Source organism: Danio rerio, chromosome 2 (genome assembly GCF_052040795.2).
Source record: "Danio rerio strain M-AB ecotype USA chromosome 2, GRCz13ab, whole genome shotgun sequence".
Classification (NCBI taxonomy): Eukaryota; Metazoa; Chordata; class Actinopteri; order Cypriniformes; family Danionidae; genus Danio; species Danio rerio.
The window spans coordinates 61036922-61058779 of record NC_141022.1 but is presented as its reverse complement, the minus strand read 5'-3'; the positions used below and the strand labels follow the sequence as shown (position 1 = coordinate 61058779).

The following is a 21858-nucleotide window of genomic DNA, read 5'->3' as shown; positions in this document are numbered from 1 at the left end:
AATCCTACGAAAATGACAAATAATACATTTTTTTCTCCTAAAAATTGCAAGAAAATAAATGTAATGTCTTGCATAAAATGTTTTTTGTAGGACTCTTTGCAAACGTCCATTTGTTAAGCAACTGTAAATATTACTTCTATTGCATTTGATCATGTTAGTGTTAATGTTTACTAATATATTTAAAAAATATTATTGGAAAAATATTGGAATAATCTAACAATGCAATGTTTTTTTATTCTGCGATATATATTGCGATACGAATGCAGTTTCACTAGATGAGTTGAATATAAACTATATGCAAAGAATTTATCATTTTAGATTGATTGGGATAATTCTGTAAGGGAGTGCATAAAATATAATAAACAATCTACAAGCATAGATAAATCCAATACAGAAAAATATACAAATTAAATAAACAGCATTTTATTGTTTTCCTGAGGAGTCAAACTGTATTCATGTACACAGTAATTAAATAATTAAATGTCAAGTAATACTGTACAGTCTTCGTTTTAGAAACGGTTAAACACAATTAATTATTATTATACTGTCGTAACATTGAAAGTACAGTACAGTTACTTATGACCAAATGTTTTTAAAACGCTTACACAGTCACAGGGCTTAAAAACACTTGCGAAATGATTCATTATAATCCAGCAGAACATTGCGCATACTCGCGATGTGCCTTTTGCGAATGATCACATTGCGATATCGATGCTGAAATGACATGTTGTGCAGCCCTACTTAAAATTTGTAAACAACGAATGGCAAACAAATTAAGTTGTAGACAATGACTAGATAATGAACAATTGATTTGTATGAACTCGCATTAAGAAAGAATAATAAATGTGATTTATTATTAATACTGATAATTAATATATATTGCTCATTAATTTGTGCAAGCCAATACATTATCTAATATTTACCTATGTGTAAAATATTGACTTTTTGCATTATTTATGAATGAGATTTAAGCACATCTTTGTGTCTAATGTTTTACTGTTGTGATTCTCTGTGTTGAATCATTCAATGAAACTCACCAAATATTTATTTAAATCAGCATAAATGTATGTAATAACGTAATAATTAGTGATGAACAGGGTGTTAAATTAACACACAAAAAAAAAAAAAGCAAAATGATGAATGCACCTGAAAACCCTATTTTCTTCTTCTTTAATCAGTGTTTCTTCCTTTCATTTATTCATTTTCTTTTCGGCTTAGTCCCTTTATTTATCAGCGGTGGCCACAGCGGAATGAACCGCCAACTTATCCAGCAAATGTTTTACGCAGCGGATGCCCTTCCAGCCGCAACCCATCACTGGGAAACAACCATACACTAGGGCTGGGCGATTTAGCAAAAAAAAAATCTAGGTTTTTTATAAAGTTAGACCGATTCATGATTTTGATTTCGATTATTTTTTTATTGTGTTACTAGTCTTCTCAAAACATAACAACAACATGACTGAAGTAACATTCTCTTTAAAAGTAACTTGAAAAACCATCTGGTTAAGCAACATTGTATTTTTAATGGCCATGTCATACAAAAATCGGTCAAGGTGTAAATAAATGTAAAACAAATTCACGAGTTAAATAGCGTTGCTGAAGATTTGAATAAGAAATATTTGTGTAAATATTGCAGTTGCAGGAATACAGAGGGATTTTTGCTAGTTTTGCTGAGCCTAGGAAAGATTGGCTGTCAGCTCGGCTTTGTCTTCTGATTGAATGTCAGGTTGTAAAGCTGCTGCCTTTTTCTTAAAAAGATCCAGTGGAAGAAAAGCACTGAACATTAAAACTGTAAAGCCTAATTTAACCCAGTGTGTGAAGTTGTGGACGTATAGCAGGAGCAAATACAAGCACCAGATGTGTGTCTAATATAAAATAATATATTTAATCTATTTGTCTTTTTTCCCCCTTTTAAATATCGATCATTTGATGCGCTTTGCTCCACTCTCTGTATTATGCTGCCTGATCTGTCTGGTTTTCAACTAGGTCCACTAAATCACGTCATGGGGGCGGCTACTTTCATTTTCACTGCTACAGTCCCTCCCCTCTACTCGTGTTCAAACCAAAAGATTGTGTGGTTTTTCACATGGCAGGCTTTTACGTCCTTCATACATGTTGAGATCGAGTTTATCGACTTAATGAGGGAATGTCTTGACAATCCACACAGATGTGCAACAAGTAAAATCCTACATGACTTCACGCTTTAACAGGCAGTCAAGCAGGTCGCACAACAGAAGCGGCGCGACACGGCGCGGACATGACAGTTTAAACTATCCCACAACAAACGCGCACATTCACATGATATTTAACATGAAACTAATCAGATGGCGCTCTGTGGCGCGGCTGAAATATGAATTGCTTCGTGAATCGTGGCGGCGCCTGTGTGTGTATAGAAACCTGTTTAGAACACTAAAATCCATGGCGTGGTGCTGTGTGGCGCGTCGCCGAGAGGCGCTTCTGGTGTGCTTCCTGCTTCATACAGAGAGTGAACCCAAGCGCATTGGTGCCATTATAATGTATTAACTATATATATTTTTAAAAATCGCGATTTCTCGATTTCATTCAAAATTAAATTGTTCTAAAACGTAAATTTGAATTAATTACAAAAAATCGGAAAAATCGCCCAGCCCTACCATACATTCTCTTTCACACACTCATACACTACGGCCAAGGTAGCTTACCCAATTCACCTATTACTCTATCTTTGGACTTGTGGGGGAAACCGGAGCACCCGGAGGAAACCCACGCAAACGCAGGGAGAACATGCAAACTCCACATAGAAACACCAACTGTCCCAGCTAGGGCTCGAACCAGCGACCTTCTTGCTGTGAGGTGACAGCACTACTTACTTCACCACTGCATCGCCCTCTTCTCATTATTTTTGGGTAAATTGAAATCCTCACAGGTTTTTTGTTAGGTTCATCAGTTTTCTAAAAAGCATCTGTTGGAGCCATTTCTTTCTTCTATTTTAATGTTTGGATTGAATGGGTTGATTATATGATTTGATCATAATTAAGTTGACATTAGATAATTATTCTATTCAGGTTTAGGCATTTCCTTTTTATGTTGGAGTATTCTTTTATTGTTTGTGATTTTTGTCAATGAAGACTTTTATTCTGTCAATGCAAATCGGGATTTAAGACAGCCAAGGTAGTAAGCGGGTGAGTAAGGCCGTGAGTTTGTTTGTGGTGACGGTGCTACTGACGAGGAATGAAGCTTTTACACTGATTTGACGGCACAAGATGTGATTAAAAATAAATGATGAGACAAAGTTTCACAATGGACTCGCTCGTTATTGTTTGCCCTTACCGAGATCTCGGCTTCAGCATGCCGCTACAGCATCTTTGCGGAGTATCAAACAAGTCTCTGCTTTTTTGGCATGGTTATATTAGGCACGGGCTGGTGTAAGATTCTGACTGTAAGATAATCTTGGAAAAAAATATCACAATATTGTGGTTACTGCTCTAGAATAAGTTAAAGCAACAACTTTTTGCCCATTAAACACGATATATTTTAATTTAAGAAACATTTTAAATATTTTGGGACCGTAGACCTGGCTGGCTGAATAATTAAATAACTCATCGACTTCTGCTGACTTCATTCATTTTAAAAACAGATTTCTCTACACCTTGAAAAGGCATCTTTGGAGATTTTTCTTTTCTGTGGATATAAAGTAAAGCCAGTGCACTGTTCAGCTCGACAGCGTGCTGGATGTTGGTTTATTAGTGATTTGTTTTTCAGATGTTTGGTAAATCGTGGGCTGATCAGTAGCTTATGAAGTGGAGGCTGCGTTTCTGTTGGAGATACTGTTGCTCTAAACTAAATAAAACTGTTATAGATATAAATAAAATATAAATAATATAAATATATAAATAAATAATAAATATATAAATAAATTTACAGTAGGAATGGAACAGAAAATGTTAGGGGTTTTAAAACCTTGACTTTTCCTACCTTGACACTTGCCTAGGTTATATATGGGGTAATGATGATAATATTTCTCTCCTGTGTTGCAGGTGTGATTTTTGTGTCGGCCGGTGAGTCCCCTGTGTGCTGCGTGCATGAATGGATCAGGTTAGGATGGGTAATGCGGTTCAGGAACGCCAGGGGGCGCTGTCAAAGGGAGAAGTGCTGCCCCGTCCTGCTGCCAGCCAATCAGAGGTGAGAAAACTCAAATTCTAAACATGCGTTCATTCATTTTCCTCCGGCTTAGTCCCTTATTTATCAGGGGTCCCCACAGCAGAATGAACTACCAGCTATTCCAGCATATGTTTCAAACATCGTATACCCTTCCAGCTGCAACCTAGTACTAGGAAACACCCATACACTCTCAAATCACACACACATTCACACACTAGAGCCAATTTAGTTCACCCAGTTCATCATAGCGCATGTGTTTGGACTGTGGGGGAAATCGGAGCCCCCGAAGGAAACCCACACCAACACGGGGAGAACATGCAAACTTCACATAGAAATGCCAACTCACCCAGTCAGGACTCAAACCAGCGACCTTTTTTGCTGTGAGGCCACAGTGCTAACCACTGAGCCACCAAAATTCTAAAGCATGCAAATGAAGTAGATAGTAAAAAGAACTTGTCCAGGCGCTGACGTTTCACCCACCCAGATCTAATCAACAAAACAGTCAAATTCATAGGTGTTAATCCAATCAGCTTGATCGTATCGTCCAGACGTTCATAGAGACAAAGGGAGAGTCGTTGGGACCCCACCCAATGGTCAGAAATCGCATAAAGGTAATTCCTGTATCTGAAATCGTCCCCCTATAGCCCCATCCACTATTCACAATTGCATTAGACTAAAAAGTGGCTCAGGGATTAGCTCTGTGGCCTCACAGCAAGAAGGTCGCTGGTTCAAGTCCCGGCTGGTCGGTTAGCATTTCCGTGTGGAGTTTGCATGTTCTCCCTGTGTTGGCATAGGTTTCCTCTGGGTGCTCCGGTTTCCCTCACAATCCAAACACATGCGCTATAGTGAAGTGATGGCCGTGTTAAATGAATGTGTGTGTGAGTGTTTCCCAGTACTGGGTTGCAGCTAAAAAAGTAATTAAAGTCACTCTGTTTAAGTGTAGAGTTGAATTTTTCAACATCAAAAGTGGACAGAGCAGAGATCAACATCCCATAATGCAGTTCACAACCACAAATAAACACTTGTGAATCATTAAATACAGAAACCGTTCATTAATGGTGTTATACTGTCAAATACAGAATGATAAAAGCTGAGAAAAAATATCTTTAAAAATACTCAATTTAAATCTCGTACAATAACAAATAATGCACATTTAATCCATATTTTCAGAGACCTTTTTTTAACATCACCAGCATTGAGTTCAACTAATTATATCAAAGTTTCTTTGGACTTTTTGAAATGGTCTAACGCAGTGGTACTCAAACTGTGGTACGTGTACCACTAGTGGTACGCAGGCTTCCTTCTAGTGGTACACGGAGGAATGAAATATGTCATATACATGCTACACACATTTCGAAATTGATCAAAATTGATGTATATAATATGCCATATTTGACATAGCCTACATTTCTGAGGTAATCTGTCACGTTTTTTAACTGTGCAGAGTTGCAACTGCTTTACTGGGCCTACTGCGCCACTGTATTTCAATACTGCTCATTTTGGTGGTACTTGGAGAGACAATTTTTTTCTAAGGTGGTACTTGATGAAAAAAGTTTGAGAGCCACTGGTCTAACGTGTAAGGTAAATATTAAGTGTAAGTGAAATGTTAAGTACAGTAAGAGCTCTCATGACGCTACTCATGCTGGGGTATGAATTACAAAGATGCTTGATTTAAAATGAACGCTCCTTTAGTGCTTGAATCTGGTGTCCATAAAAGAGTGGGAACCCTGGACTCCGCAATCTCCATATCTGAGTGCATTGTTTGTGTAAGGAATGCAGATGTAAAAACCGGTTCGTGAGGCGTTTCAGGCTGGCCTTCATTCATGCAGGAACAGGAAGAACACAAGTATTAGTGTTTGGAAAGAGGCGCAGTGTTTACAGTCTAAAGGAAGTCAAGCTATCAGTGGATTACTCAGAGGTCAGATTAGCACTGTGATACTGATGTATTTTTAATAATCATTGATTTAATCTAAAAGTTTATTAGACATTTAGACCAAAAAATGGTGGAAATGTGTTATATTTGATGCATCAGGCATTAATCGCTTATCTGGCCAATATCTTGTGGCCTATCCAAGTTTTAGAAAGGCAAAGGCCTCTAGATTACACTTATTTGAGCACAATAAAATATGATCATGCCTTGATGTTGACTGATTTGATGAGGACAGTAAGGTCTGACTCTGCTTGACTAAAGTCTCATCCCTGAACAGAAATAATGTCCAGTATAGAATATAAAGTCCTGCTGCAGTGGAGACAGAATGAATATTGTGTCTGACTCCATCATGAGCTTGGAGGACTGCATCCACACATCTCTGACATGACTCAAATCACTGATTAATAAAGTCATCTGGAATGAAGAAGAAAGCCTTCCTGTAGGACTCCCAGAGTTCATCAAGAGTCTTTGTGTTCATCTTTAACACCTCCTCCTTCATCTTACCCCATACATACTCAATAATGCTCATGTCTGGTGACTGGGCTGGCCAATCCTGGAGCAGCTTGACCTCCTTTGCTTTCAGGAGCTTTGATGTGGAGGCTGAAGTATGAGAAGGAGCGCTATCCTGCTGGAGAATTGTCCCTCTCCTGTTGTTTGTAATGTAATGGGCAGCACAAATGTCTTGACACCTCAGGCTGTTGATGTTGATCATCCACTCTGCAGATCTCTCCATACTGAATGTAACCCCAAACCATGATCTCTCCTTCACCAAACTTGACTGATTTCTGTGAGAATCTTGGTCCATGCTGGTTCCAGCAGGTCTTCTGCATTATTTGTAATGATTGGGATGCAGATCAACAGATCTTCTTTCCACATCAGATGCATCATCAAGTTATTATTTGTCGCTCCTACAACTGGGACATCAAGGCTTTCGTCAGGTAGGGTGATCCAAATGAGTGAAAACATGGAGAGAAATGGCAATTTAACTTTTATTCATAAACTGAAACTGAAAAACAAATATTGTCCATGTAAATTATATTTAAAACGACATACTACAAACAAACAGTCTGATAAGAAATGCAATGAGAAATCTCCTCGCTCTGTTAATCATCACTTCTGTGTGAAAAGGAAAGCATGGGAACTGATCATTTTGTTTTTCGTCTTTAATTATCAATTGTCACTCGTCTATCCGTATAATAATTAATAATAATTAATTATTGCGTTATTAGTGTTAATTAGTGTTAGTATTAATGATTGCGTTGTTAGTGTTATTTAGTGTTAGTATTAATTATTGCGTTATTAGTGTTAATTAGTGTTAGTATTAATTATTGCGTTATTAGTGTTATTTAGTGTTAGTATTAATTATTGCGTTATTAGTGTTAATTAGTGTTAGTATTAATTATTGCGTTATTAGTGTTATTTAGTGTTAGTATTAATTATTGCGTTATTAGTGTTAATTAGTGTTAGTATTAATTATTGCGTTATTAGTGTTAATTAGTGTTAGTATTAATTATTGCGTTATTAGTGTTAATTACTGTTAGTATTAATTATTGTGTTATTAGTTATTAGTGTTATTAGTATGTCTAAATATATTTAATGCTTGCTTTTGAGATCAGAAATTAAAGTTTTAAAAACATATAATAAAGTTAATTAATTAACTTTAAAAAATAAAATACAATTTGAACGTTTATAAATGATGTATTGATAGTCAAATGAACCTTAAATCCAGTAAGTGTTCATATATAAATATATCAGTAACAGTATAAAAGTTATTCCTATTATAATGTGAACAGGACGCTGACAAGGGAGGTGCGGATCCAAATGCAGGTTTATTGAGAATGATCAGGCAAGCAATGGTCACAATCAAGAGCAATCGCATGTATGCAGGCAAATCAGAGTCGTAGTCAAATACACAGGTGATTGGTCAGTGCAGGAAGCAGACAACATAAACAAACAAACAAGGCGAGGGTCAAAACACGGCAAGGCAAGGAAAACACGTCGTAATGTTCGCAATACAGTTTACAGGTGTGTGTGTGTGTGTGTGTGTGCTGCATATAAAGTCTTTGACAATCCTCCAGATTGTCTTTAAAAGTCATTTAATTTAAGTCTCTTTTCCTGCTACTGATCTTCATCAACACCAATCAAAACAGATTTGGCCAGCTGACCAATCAAAACAAAGCTGGCTTATAAAAGGGGGAGGGGCTTACAGACTACAAGCCTCGAATTGATTCAGATGAATCATATCAAAATCATCCCAGAGTGATGATAATAAATAATTATTAGTATGTATTAATTAATGATGAATCATAATAATTATTGTTATGTTAGAATGTGCAGCGACACGCTGGGTGAGTGGTGGCCGCACAGCAAAAAGGTTGCTGGTTCGAGTCCCGGCTGGCTCAGTTGGCGTTTCTATGTGGAGTTTGCATGTTCTCCCTTTGTTGGCGTGGGTTTCCTCCGGTTTCCCCCCCAGTCCAAACACATATGCTATAGGGGAATTAATGAACTAAATTGGTCGTAGTGCATGAGTGTGTATGGGTGTTTCTCAGTACCGGGTTGCAGCTGGACGAGCATCCACTGCGTAAAACATATGCTGAAATAGTTGGTGGTTCTTACCGCTGTGGACACCCCTGACGAATAAAGGGACTAAGCTGAAGGATGAATGAATGAGTGAATGTTTTTTGACCTTGTATGCATGTGAACCTGTTGTAGGAGATGCTAACACAATTATAGGTCACTTTAATACACTACATGACCTCCTCTTTAACATCTAAAAGGACGGATTGGCCTTTGTATCAGTGGTAAATATGTGACCTCTTGGCCTGTTTACTTTACAGTCATGAGTTCAGTTTTTCCTCTGTGGTTTTCAGATCAGATATCTGTTTCTCTTCTCGTCTCTGCTTGTTTTAACCTTGCATTGTCACTCGATAATCGCAGTGTTTTCTTTAATCCTTCACACACTGTGCTTTAATATTTAACACCGTCATGCTTCTGTCTTCTGATTGGTCGGTTTAGTGTTCAAGCTGTGATGTCGAAAACAGACATCCATGCTATTAAAATGAAAAAGAAAATGCGTGCTCTTAATTGTTTTATAAGAACAATAATACACTTGAGTGTTATTATGTGAATATATACTCAACGGCCACTTTATTAGGTACACCTTACTAGTACCGGGTTGGACCCGCTTTTGCCTTAAGAACTGCCTTAATCTTTCGTGGTGTAGATTCAACAAGGTGCTGGAAATACTCCTCAGAGATTTTGCTCCATATTGACATGATAGCATCACACAGTTGCTGCAGATTTGTCGGCTGGACATCCATGATGTGAATCTCCCATTCCACCACATCCCAAAGCTGCTCTATTGGATTGAGAACTGGTGACTGTGGAGGCCATTTAAGTACAGTGAACTCATCGTCTTGTTCAAGAAACCAGTCTAAGATGATTCAGGCTTTATGACATGGTGCATTATCCTGCTGGAAGTAGCCATCAGAAGATGGAGACACTGCTCATAAAGGGATGGACATGGTCAGCAGCAATACAAGTAGGCTGTACTAGTTAACTAGGTAGGCTGTGTGGGCCCAAAGTGTGCCAAGAAAATCTCCCCCACACCATTACACCACCACCATCAGCCTGAACCGCTGATACAAGGCAGGATGGATTCATGCTTTCATGTTGTTGATGCCAAATTCTGACCCGAGCATCTGAATGTGTCAGCAGAAATGGAGACTCATCAGAGCAGGCAACGTTTCTCCAATCTTCTATTGTCCAGTTTTGGTGAGTCTGTGTGAATTGTAGCCTCAGTTTCCTGTTCTTAGCTGACAGGAGCGGCACCCGGTGTGCTCTTCTGCTGCTGTAGCCCATCCGCCTCAAGGTTGGACGTGTTGTGTGTTCAGAGATGCTCTTCTGCAGACCTCGGTTGTATCGAGTGCTTATTTGAGTTACTGTTGTCTTTCTATCTGCTGGAACCAGTCTGGCCATTCTCCTCTGACCTCTGGCATCAACAAGGCATTTGCGTCCACAGAACTGCCGCTCACTGGATATTTGCTCTTTGTCAGACCATTCTCTTTAAACCCTAGAGATGGTTGTGCGTGAAAATCCTAGTAGATCAGCAGTTTCTGAAATACTTAGAGCAGCCTGTCTGGCACCAACAACCATGCCACGTTCAAAGTCACTTAAATCCCCTTTCTTCCCCATTTTGATGCTCAGTTTGAACTGCAGCAGATCGTCTTGATCATGTCTACATGCTTACATGCATTGAGTTGCTGCCCTGTGACTGGCTGATTAGAAAATTGCATTAACAAGCAAATAAACAGGTGTACCTAATAAAGTGGCCGGTGAATGTAAACTAAAGCCTTTTTTAAGCACAAAAGTATGACCGTACTTGTTAAAATACAGTGTCATTTATTTTTTTAATATATGGTTTGAAAGCAAGTGGGAAGATTTCAAGCTCAAAATAGTTATAAATTGTCACCAGAACCAGTTTTTGTTTCAGTTAGATATTATTATAACTATTATGATGACAATCCTTGCATGATGATGCTGTTTTTATATCCATTTGGGTTGCTGATTGACCTGTTTACTGTAAAGCTCATTGTCATGTTAATAGTCTATAGTCTTTCTTTTGTGCTGGATGTCTTTATCAGGACTTAACTTAATTAAATTGAATGATTTCCTTAAATGATTTCATCACATTTAATTAAATGTTAACTTGTTGTAGTGTTAATATTTCTTAGTTTGTTACTTATTAGGTATTTTAGTTTATTATTATTATTATTATTATTATTATTATTATTATTATATTAATTTTACGCAACACAGCAGTGATAATATATATATATATATATATATATATATATATATATATATATATATATATATATATATATATATATATATATATATATATATATATTTTTTTTTTTTTTTTTTTTTACATATAAATGAATACACTTTATTATTAACAATAATGCTAATATTCATAAATTCCTTCATTTTCTTTCGTCTTAGTGCTTTTATAATTAGAGGTTTTCACAGCAAAATGAACCGCCAATTATTCCAGCATATGTTTTACACAACGGATGCCCTTCCAGCTGCAACCCATCACTGGGGAACACCCATACACACTCACAATCACACACGCACACTCCTACATTGCGGCCAATTTAGTTAATCAATGGCCGTATAGCACATGTGTTTCGACTGTGGGTGAAACCGGAGCACCAACCCACACCAACACAGGGAGAACATGCAAACTCCACACAGAAACGCCAACTCACCCAGCTGTGACTCGAACCAGCACCCTTTTTGACCATTGAGCCGTTGTGCTGCCCCAGTTTCTCCGAATGTTTTTTTTTTTAGATATGTGCTTCAGGGAAATGTTCATTTTTAAACATTTGAACATTCAGACAAAGTCTGGTTTTATATCCATCTGGGTTGCTGATTGACCTGTTTACAGTAAAAGTCATTGTCATTTTAATAGTTTATTTATGCGCATTTATTTGTGCTGTATGTGTTTATTTGGACAGTAGATTTCATTAAATGTAACCATGGTTATGTTAAAGTATATAGTAAATTATTGTAAAATCCACATAACTATTATTGTAGTAGTGTATGTGTGTGAAAGGATTTGTATGAATATTTCCCAGTGATGGGTTGCACCTGGAAGGGTATCCGCTGCATTAAACATATGCTGCATAAATTGGCGGTTCATTCTGCAGTGGCGATCCCAGATTAATAAAGGGACTAAGCCAAAAAGAAAATGAATGAATAAATGAATTATTGTAGCATTAATATTTTTTTGTTTGTTTCTATTTAGTTGACTATTATTATTATTATTATTATTATTATTATTTAATGAATGCAATACAGCAGTAATAACATTCATTATTTATTGTTGTTTATTGTTTGTTTTTACATACTGTATAAATGTGTACATTTTATTTTTGTATTAATAATGCTAATATTCATAAATTATTGGGCAAAATTGAGAGTCCCCAAATTCTTTGGATTCATTTATTCATTTTTTTCTATAAATGTATTTATTTAGTTTTAGGGAAATGTAAACATTTGTTTGAATATATTAAAGTTCTTTAAAAAACAATAAAAAAATTAATACAAATTATTAATATAAAGTTGCATTTTTCCCCAACACATCACAACTGTAAATTTGAAGATAATGAGTTTTTAAATGCTTTTTCTTAATTTTTTAAATGCCATTTTAATGCATAAAGTTCATCAGAAAAAAAAATGCTATTATTATTTTATCCTTTCTAAAAGGATTTGCGAATTCACTAAATTGGCAAATCTCCTGTGGCGTGTGGAAATAATTTTTAATAGTGTCTGTCAGGCACAGGATCATGTTGAACATTGTTTAGCTTCATTGTGTCTAATGAATAAGACAAACTGTGCAATATCTCTTGATACTTATTCAAACAAACAGAAGAACAGTCTGTATCCATTCAGCATGCTGGAACTGGTTTCTTGAATTCATCTCAGCCCAATGTTCCTGCTTTTTTCTATTCACTCATTCAGCTCATGGGTTTATGGGTGGAAACAGATTAGAAGTGTGAATATAAACCTGTTCTGCTTTATAAAGATTAAAAGGAAGGCAGAGTCCTTCCTAGAAGCACAGTATGTGGTCCTGCCTGGGCATGTTTAAACATCATATCTATTCACGTTTAATTGTATAGAGCTTTTCACAATAATTACCATTCCAAAGCAGCTTTTCAAAAAGATGCACAGTATTATTATATTAGTCAAAATGAGAAAAGGGAAGGAGTTGCTTATGGGTTGGTGTTACGGCCCATAAACCTTTTGGCTTGTTTAAAAAAAACAGAAACAACACTATAATAATTTTTAGTGATGATTTTTATTTGATTTTTATGAATATATTGTAGTGTGTTACCACTCTTTTTTAATAAATAATCCAGTATACTGAACTATATTGAACTGATAAACTGTAAAACAATACTGCAGTATTTACTACAGTAATCTGTGGTGTATTGTAGTATAATATGCACTATAGTTGTAGAAAACTACAGTATTGGGTCATTTGTTTATATTATTACTATAGTTGTTGTTTTTGTGTTACCATAGCAACTATAGAATCACCACAACGGATCAAGTACAGTAGTTGTTGTTACCATAGCAACTATATAATCACCACTGCAGAAAAATTTTGTTGTTGCGTTACCATAGCAACTGTAGAATCACCACAACAGATCAATTACTGTAGTTGTTGTGTTACCATAGCAACAATATAATCACCACAACAGATCAATTATCACAGTTGTTGTGTTGCCATGGCAACTGTAGAATCTCCACAACATATCAATTATCTTAGTTGTCGTGTTACCATAGCAATTATAGAATCAACACAACGGATCACTTACTATGGTTGTTACCATGGCAACTGCAGAATCACCACAACAGATCACTTACTGCAGTTGTTGTTATCATAGCAACTGTAGAATCACCACAAAATATCAATTACGATAGTTGTTTTTACCATAGCAACTATAGAATCACCACAACAGATCAATAACGGTAGTTGTTGTGTTACTATAGTAATTATAGAATCACCACAACGGATCAATTACTGTAGTTCTTGTGTTACCCTAGCAACTGTAGAATCACCACAACAGATCACTTACTATAGTTGTTGTTACCATAGCAACTATAGAATCACCACAACAGATCACTTACTTTAGTTGTTGTTACCATAGCAATTGTAGAATCACCACAACAGTTTTTACTGTAGTTGTTGTATTACCATAGCAACGATATAATCATCACAGCAGATCAATTATCGTAGTTGTTGTGTTACTATGGCAACTGTAGAATCTCCACAACATATCAATTATCATAGTTGTCGTGTTACTATAGCAATTATAGAATCACCACAACGGATCAATTACTGTAGTTGTTGTGTTACCCTAGCAACTATAGAATCACCACAACAAATCAATTACTATAGTTGTTGTTACCATAGCAACTGTAGAATCACCACAACAGATCACTTACTATAGTTGTTGTTACCATAGCAACTATAGAATCACCACAACAGATCACTTACTATGGTTGTTACCATAGCAACTGCAGAATCACTACATCAGATCAATTACGATAGTTGTTTTTACCATAGCAACTATAGAATCACCACAACAGATCAATTCAAGTACGGTAGTACATGGTGGGTCAAAAACACTAGTTCTACTTTTCATTACTGTAGAAATTTTCAAGTGGCAAGAATAGGGATTGTTCAATACACTTGTTGGTATTAAAAAAATGTTTGATTAAATGTTTTGATTCACTTCAGATGTGTATATGGTCATCTATTCTGCATCATCAACTAATGTGTGATCTGTGTGTGTTTTATATTGTCAGGGTTTTAAACAGGGTCGATCGGTCTTGAACTCTCTGGTTTCGGGAGCGTTTGCTGGAGCTGTGGCTAAAACTGCAGTCGCACCACTGGACCGAACCAAGATCATCTTTCAGGGTAGGAAGACAAACTGGAATGAATCTTCTTTGTGTGACTTTACAGATGCACTGAAGTATGTAAATAATTAGTCACACCCAAATATGTCATTTGTATCATGTGCAAATGATAAAACAAGTTTGTGCCTGGAGACAACTGAATACATTCATCAAGGGAAAAACACTTGTCATCTTTCAGAAAAAATAAATCAATATTTTGATTCCAGAACAGACCATGTATGTGTGAGTGACTTACAACAGTGGTTTTCACTTTGTTTTTTCTTTTTCTTCTGCTGTGACTTAGTTTAAATTGTGAAAAAATTCTATATTTATATTATTAATCACAATATTATTGGGAAAATGTAGAATTACTGTTAGATATAATTTTTCTATTAGCACTACATTAGTTTATTTTATTTGTTTGTACACATTTATTTAATTATTTTTTAACATAAATTTCACTCATTTAAAAACTTATTTTTATATATTAAAAGTGTATTTCATTTTAAAATTAATAGTTGTAATAAGATAGCATTTAGATGTTTAATTTCTTTTCAGATAATAATATAATAATTTTTTTAATGTATTAAAGATTATTATTTATTTATATTGAAAATATTTTTTATTGAAGATACTAGATTTAGTGGTGTTGTGATTTCACAGCAAAAAGACTGTTATATTTTGACTACTCTTGGTGTAACCGAGTGATTATAAGTGTATGTTTCTTACATATGTGTACTTTAGACGTTTCGCAGAAATCAATACCTGTTATTTATTTTCATTATTGATTGCTGAAAAGTTGCTTTATTTTTTCCTCGGCTGACAAAAACAGCTAAGCTAAATATTTCTCTCGTCAAATAGATTTTTGCTTTTTTATTTTTACATACATATTTATTTATTTATTTATTTATTTAATAAGTATTTGTATTTTTTCCTGTTCGTTCTTTTTATATTTGGATATTATTTGAACAGTTTTAAATGAATGTTTTTAAATATTAAATAGATTGTTTTATTTTTATTTTGTAGTAAAGACATGTATAATTGTAGGAGTGTTTTAAATTATATTTCATATTATTTCATATATATTTTTTAGGTATAACGATTTGTGTATTAGGAGTTTATGTTTTTGATATGTGAACTTTAGACGTTTCACAGAAATCAATACATCGTTATTGTTTGCTGAGAAGTTGCTTTATTTTTTCCTTGGCTGAAAGAAAAAACAGCCAAGCTAAATATTTCTCTCATCAAATCAATTTTTGCTTATTTATTTTTACACATTTATTTATTTATTTATTTTATAATAATTTGTATTTTTTCCTGCTCGTTTTAATATTTTTTTTAATATTTGGATATTATTTGTATTGTTTTAAATGAATATTTTTAGATATTAAATAGAATGTTTTATTTTTATTTTATAGTAAAGACATGTATACGATTTTAGAAGTGCTTTATATTATATTTTATATTATTTTATATATATATTTTTTTATGTATAACTATTAGTGTATTATGAGTTTGTTTTTCAAATGTGAACTTTAGACGTTTCACACAAATCAATTCATTATTATTGTTTGCTGAGAAGTTGCTTTATTTTTTTCCTCCGCTGAAAAAGCAGCCAAGCTAAATATTTCTCTTTATCTTCTGGTTTCAGTGTCATCAAATAGATTTTCCGCCAAGGTGAGCATTTTTCCTTTGAACTTAGTGTTCTAGCGTGTCTGCAATTGATAGTAATAAAATAATAATAATAACAAAAAGGTTCAAATATAAGACTCAACACAGAAAGCTTTATATTTTGTTATGTATTTGTGATGTATACTTGATGTATGTTTGCATTTTCCTAGCTCCAACAGCAGCGCTAGCAGCACAATTAATTCAATTTCTACTGACTGCATGAGCTTATATAACATATAACTTCATTGCAAAAAAAAAAATCAGAATTTCTGCTAAATGCATGCATGAGTATAATATATAACTTCACTGCAAAAAACAATCCAACTAAACTAAAACGTCCGCTGTGCATGCATGTATTTGTTGATTTGCAGGAGGCGTACAGGTTAATCTACCGCACATATCTAAAGGATGGCTTCTTTAGTTTGTGGAGGGGAAACTCGGCCACAATGGTGCGCGTCATTCCTTACGCTGCCATCCAGTTCTGCGCACATGAACAATACAAGGGCATTCTGGGAAAGTATTATGGCTTCCAGGGCAAGTAAGTGCTCCTTTACCAATGCTCATTTACATTTATACAAAGCCATTGAAGGCTTGCTGGTGGTTTAAAGTGGACCTATTATGCAAAAACTCACTTTTATAAAGGGTTTAAACACAGTTGTGTGTCAGCAGTGTGTGAATATGACCAGCCTCTAATGGTAAACATGAAATAATTGTATTGTTTATAACCAGACAGTCTGCAGAAACACTTGTACTCATCATCAGAGGGGGAAAAGCCCCGCCCACTAGTGCCCATCTCTCCCTCATTAGCATAAACAGCAGCCCTGAGTGAGAAGCAGCCATCTGTCTATTAGCCATCAGAGTGTTTGAGCTGCTGAAGATAATGTCAGTATAGACTAAGAGGATTATAGATGTGGAGTGTTAGATGCATCTGTCTGCTTTCAGGGCTCTGCCGCCTGTGCCGCGTTTGCTGGCTGGATCACTTGCAGGAACTACAGCCGCCATTATCACGTATCCACTGGACATGGTCCGAGCACGCATGGCCGTCACACCCAAAGAAATGTAAGACCCTTCATTGAATCATTGTCAACTTTATTCAATATTGAATTGATCTTCAGTCAGGTCTACATATTTATTAACTCTTTTTGGGAAAACTCCACTATATTTATAGTTACTTCTCAACAATCAGATAACATGTTGAAATCTGTGCTGTCGTTGTGTCATTAAGCTTTGTATACCTCATGTTTTTTCCTCAGGTACAGTAATATCATGGATGTGTTTGTCCGCATCTCTCGTGAGGAGGGTCTGAAGACGCTCTACAGGGGTTTTACTCCCACTATTCTGGGCGTCGTGCCGTACGCAGGACTCAGTTTCTTCACCTACGAGACACTCAAGAAGACCCACGCAGGTACAGTCTGAGGCCCCGTTTACACTAATGTGTTTCGTTTTAAAACGCATAGGTTTTGCTACGGTTACGCCATCCGTCCACACTACGCCGGAGTTTTCGAGCGCCGAAAACGGAGCGTTTCGGAAATACTGGAGAAGCTGTTTTCAATCTAAGGCGCTGCTGCTCCGTCTCAGTGTGGATGAGGGAAAGCGGAGACATCTGAAAACGGAGGCGGGGCTGCTGAGATTCGCTACCTGATTGGGGCTTTTGTGTCATTGCATATCCTTCCCTTATTCGTCAAGCCCCTACCACATGACTGTAACACATGGCTTTAACGCGACCGGAAGACAGCAGACCAGCCTTCACTGCAAACAACAACATGGACACAGGAACACAGCACAATTTTCTGTTTTAGGCGCCATTGTGCAGTTTTTTTTTTTACTTTTTATTGACAGCAGTCAACATAAATACAAACAGTAATAAGAACAGTCCTGAGATTGGGCCCGAGCTCACAAATAAAGATATATATAATGACAATAAAGATCTGAGGGAAAAAAATAAGAGTAAATAGACAAACTTCAAGCAAAAATACAAACTTAGAGACATAAGTGACCTATCCAATGAGGCTTTGAACTGGTCCCCATCTTCTTTCAAAGATTTGAGTCTTTAGCTGTATTTGTGCTGTCAACTGTTCCATTGAATATTACTGTCTAATTTTTTGTATCCACTGTGAAACCGTGGGTGGTTCAGGTTTAAACCAGTTAACCCTTAAATAAGTATTGCTCTTAAATGTTCAATAACTTTTGATCCGCTGATCTGATTCATACAATTCAAAGATTGGCATAAAGAAGAGAATCTTAGCTTTCCAGTGCTGTATCACATTACATTCGGACTTCCAGAGGCTCCGGAATCAGTGCGGTTACGTCATCAAAATTTGACAACGCTGATTTGACAAAGAAACGCTCGTCACTGTGTCTCCGGACAAACCAGACATGATACATTGATGCATTGTCCCTCCTCCATGCCCAGATTGGTTCAAACTCGCTATATCACAACCATTAAGCATAGGTTTCGCTTTCTGGACCAACAATGAGCTTTTTGAACAACACGGAATGAGAGATAGGCATACATTTATACGCGGCTAAATAAAACGCAAAAAAAGTTTTGCATGAAATAATTCTCATACTAAGTACTTTTGCATGCACAGCAGCACAGAAACATGACAAAACAGTGACACAGCAAAGACGAACTGCTGCTCTTGCTGTTTTCAAAAGACGCAAAGGAAGGTGCAGCTGTTTGTCTGCATTGCAGACAACCAAATCCATATCCACAGACAACCATATCCATGCTGGCACATAAAACCTAACGATGTTCCATATTGAATCTAGTTTAGTTATGTAACTATTTATAGTAAAGTAAATATTTATATCTATTTTTTTACTGAGGATTTGCACCATGTTTATTTGGACTTTGACACATTATTTATTATTTTCTTATTTTTTTATTTGTTCATTGTAAGTGGTGTTGTTTATAGTAACTGAAAATATATTTTTTGGAAAAAGTCAAATTTGCTTCACTGTTCTATTATTTTGTAACATTTTTTCTGTTTAGTTCATTCCCAGAACTTTTGGGCAAATACATATGTCAGTAAATAAATGCATTTTTTTCCCCAATTAAAAAAAACGCCTTGGAATAACATTGAAATAAATTGCTATAACTTGCTCAGGGAATTGTGGATGTAGACAAAATTTATTTTGGAAGTATAAAACATCATAGCATGTATTTCTAAAGAAAGAAAAACAAACTTTTTTTTGTTTGAAATAACTAGAAAATGCCACTTTTTTAAAAAAATCGTTTCTGGAAAATTTTGGAATATTTTCTGTCTGTTCATATGTTTTTGGACCAAAAAATATTTTAGACTGGACCTTTTAATGGTACAGATTGAAACTTCAGGTTCTCCTGTTTAAAATGATATATGACACTTGAGGCTGACTGCTAAAATAAAAATAAAACTGCTTTAAAAAATAATAATAATATAGGCCCATTAGATACCCACAAAATACCTCTAGGTCTTTAAGGGTTAATTGTTATATTTTTTCTTGCAGCCATTAGCAGGAGATTTAGCAAAGTTTCCTGATCATGGGACAGATCCTCTGGAAATTTGTCTAGTAAAAACGTTAAAGGGTCCCAAGAGAGATTCACTTTAAGGAGCTTTTCTACGATCCCCTTAACTTCAGTCCAAAAATGTTGAACAATGGGACAGTCCCAAAATATGTGCGTTTGATCACCCACCAGTCCACAGTTTCTCCAGCTCTTATTGCTGCCACAACTATCAGAACGAAAACACTTTAGTGGTGTCCTGAAAAATCGAATTTTAGACTTCCAGTCAAACTCCTTCCACATTTGGCTCCCCACTCCCTTATGGCAACCAGAACAAACACCCACCCAAGTATCATCATCCAATGTCACATTGAGTTCCTTTTTCCATTGTTGTTTTATATGTTGATTGTGCAGTTATTAATTTGTTACGTTTAGTAATAACTCGACCTCATCGTCTGTCCACAAAAATACCTCTCTTGCTTTCTTTGCCATCGTGTTCATTGTTCAACCGGCGTTTGTTGACTAACAATAACCAAATGCCGGGCGAGACGCATGCTTACTGTTTATACTAGAACGCGCATGCCCAAAGTGCGCAAATGGTCACGTGATATACGTTTCTGGTGACGTAGTGTGGACGGAGATATGTTTAGAAACGCTAGTGTGGACGCGGATCGTTTTTGATCCAAAACGCATTTTAAAACTAAAACGCACTAGTGTAAACGGGGCCTTAAACAGCGTTTAGATAGCTTAAAGGTGCAGTGTGCAAGTTTGACACCCAGTGGTTGAACTAGGTATTGCATTCATGGATCAAAACAAACGCAAGCAGGTTGCCAGATTGAAAAGCTAGTCTGACTTAAATTGTGTTCTAAATTAATGCAACGGCACGCGATAGAGGGAATATCTATATAATTTATATATCAGTTTATATATACATATACACTCACCGGCCACTTTATTAGGTACACTTGTCTATCTGCTTGTTAACCCAAATTTCTAATCAGCCAGTCACATGGCAGCAACTCAATGCCTTTCGGCATGTAGACATGGTCAAGACGATCTGCTGCAGTTCAAAGCGAGCATCAGGATAGGGAAGAAAGGGGATTTAAGTGACTTTGAACGTGGCATGGTTGTTGGTGCCAGACGGGCTGGTCTGAGTATTTCAGAAACTACTGATCTACTGGGATTTTCACGCATGGCCATCTCTAGGGTTTACAGAGAATGGTCTGAACAAGAGGAAATATCCAGTGAGCGGCAGTTCTGTGGGCGCAAATGCCTTGTTGATGCCAGAGGTCAGAGGAGAATGGCCAGACTGGCTCCCGCTGATAGAAAGGCAACAGTAACTCAAATAAGCACTCGCTACAACCGAGCTCTGCAGAAGAGCATCTCTGAACACACAACACGTCCAACCTTGAGGCGGATGGGCTACAGCAGCAGAAGAGCACACCGGGTGCCGCTCCTGTCAGCTAAGAACAGGAAACTGAGGCTACAATTCACACAGGCTCACCAAAACTGGACAATAGAAGATTGGAGAAACGTTGCTGCTCTGATGAGTCTCCATTTCTGCTGCCACATTCAGATGCTCGGCTCAGAATTTGATGTCAACAACATGAAAGCATGAATCCATCCTGCCTTGTATCAGCGGTTCAGGCTGGTGGTGGTGGTGTAATGCTGTGGGGGAGATTTTCTTGGCACACTTTGGGTCCATTAGCACCAATTGAGCATGGTGTCAACGCCACAGCCTACCTGAGTATTGCTGCTGACCATGTCCATCCCTTTATGAGCACAGTGTCTCCATCTTCTGAAGGCTACTTCCAGCAGGATAATGCACCATGTCATAAAGTGTGAATCATCTCAGACTTGCTTGTTGAACATGACAATGAGTTCATTGTACTCAAATGGCCTCCACAGTCACCAGAGCTCAATCCAATCCTTTAGGATGTGGTTGAACGGGAGATTCGCATCATGGATGGCAGCCAACAAATCTTCAAAAATGTGTCAAAATAAAACAACTTAAGTGATCATATAAGTCATAAGTCATATCATCTAGACGTAATTTATATTTTTATTTTTTTATTATACTTATTATAATTCATTCTTGTTTATGTAAAGCTCTTTAAATTACCAAAAATGTGCTATATACAGTTAAGGGAAAAATTAT

General features: G+C 36.3%; 2 protein-coding genes across 5 annotated transcripts in view; both read left to right on the top strand.

The window, feature by feature from the left end:
- btbd2b (BTB domain containing 2b) overlaps positions 1 to 21858 on the top strand; it is a 1074195-nt gene that overhangs the window by 138971 nt on the left and 913366 nt on the right. The window lies entirely within an intron of this gene.
- Positions 1 to 21858, top strand: part of slc25a42 (solute carrier family 25 member 42) — a 42135-nt gene that overhangs the window by 11738 nt on the left and 8539 nt on the right. For all 4 annotated transcript variants that reach the window (XR_015477947.1, XR_015477946.1, NM_001045453.2 and 1 more), the window contains 6 exon segments: positions 4017 to 4161; positions 14456 to 14567; positions 16197 to 16222; positions 16588 to 16754; positions 17159 to 17275; positions 17470 to 17621. Coding sequence is in view for 2 of the 4 variants with exons in the window: in NM_001045453.2 (NP_001038918.2) it covers positions 4066 to 4161; positions 14456 to 14567; positions 16197 to 16222; positions 16588 to 16754; positions 17159 to 17275; positions 17470 to 17621 (670 nt within the window). In the remaining 2 variants the exon portion in view is untranslated.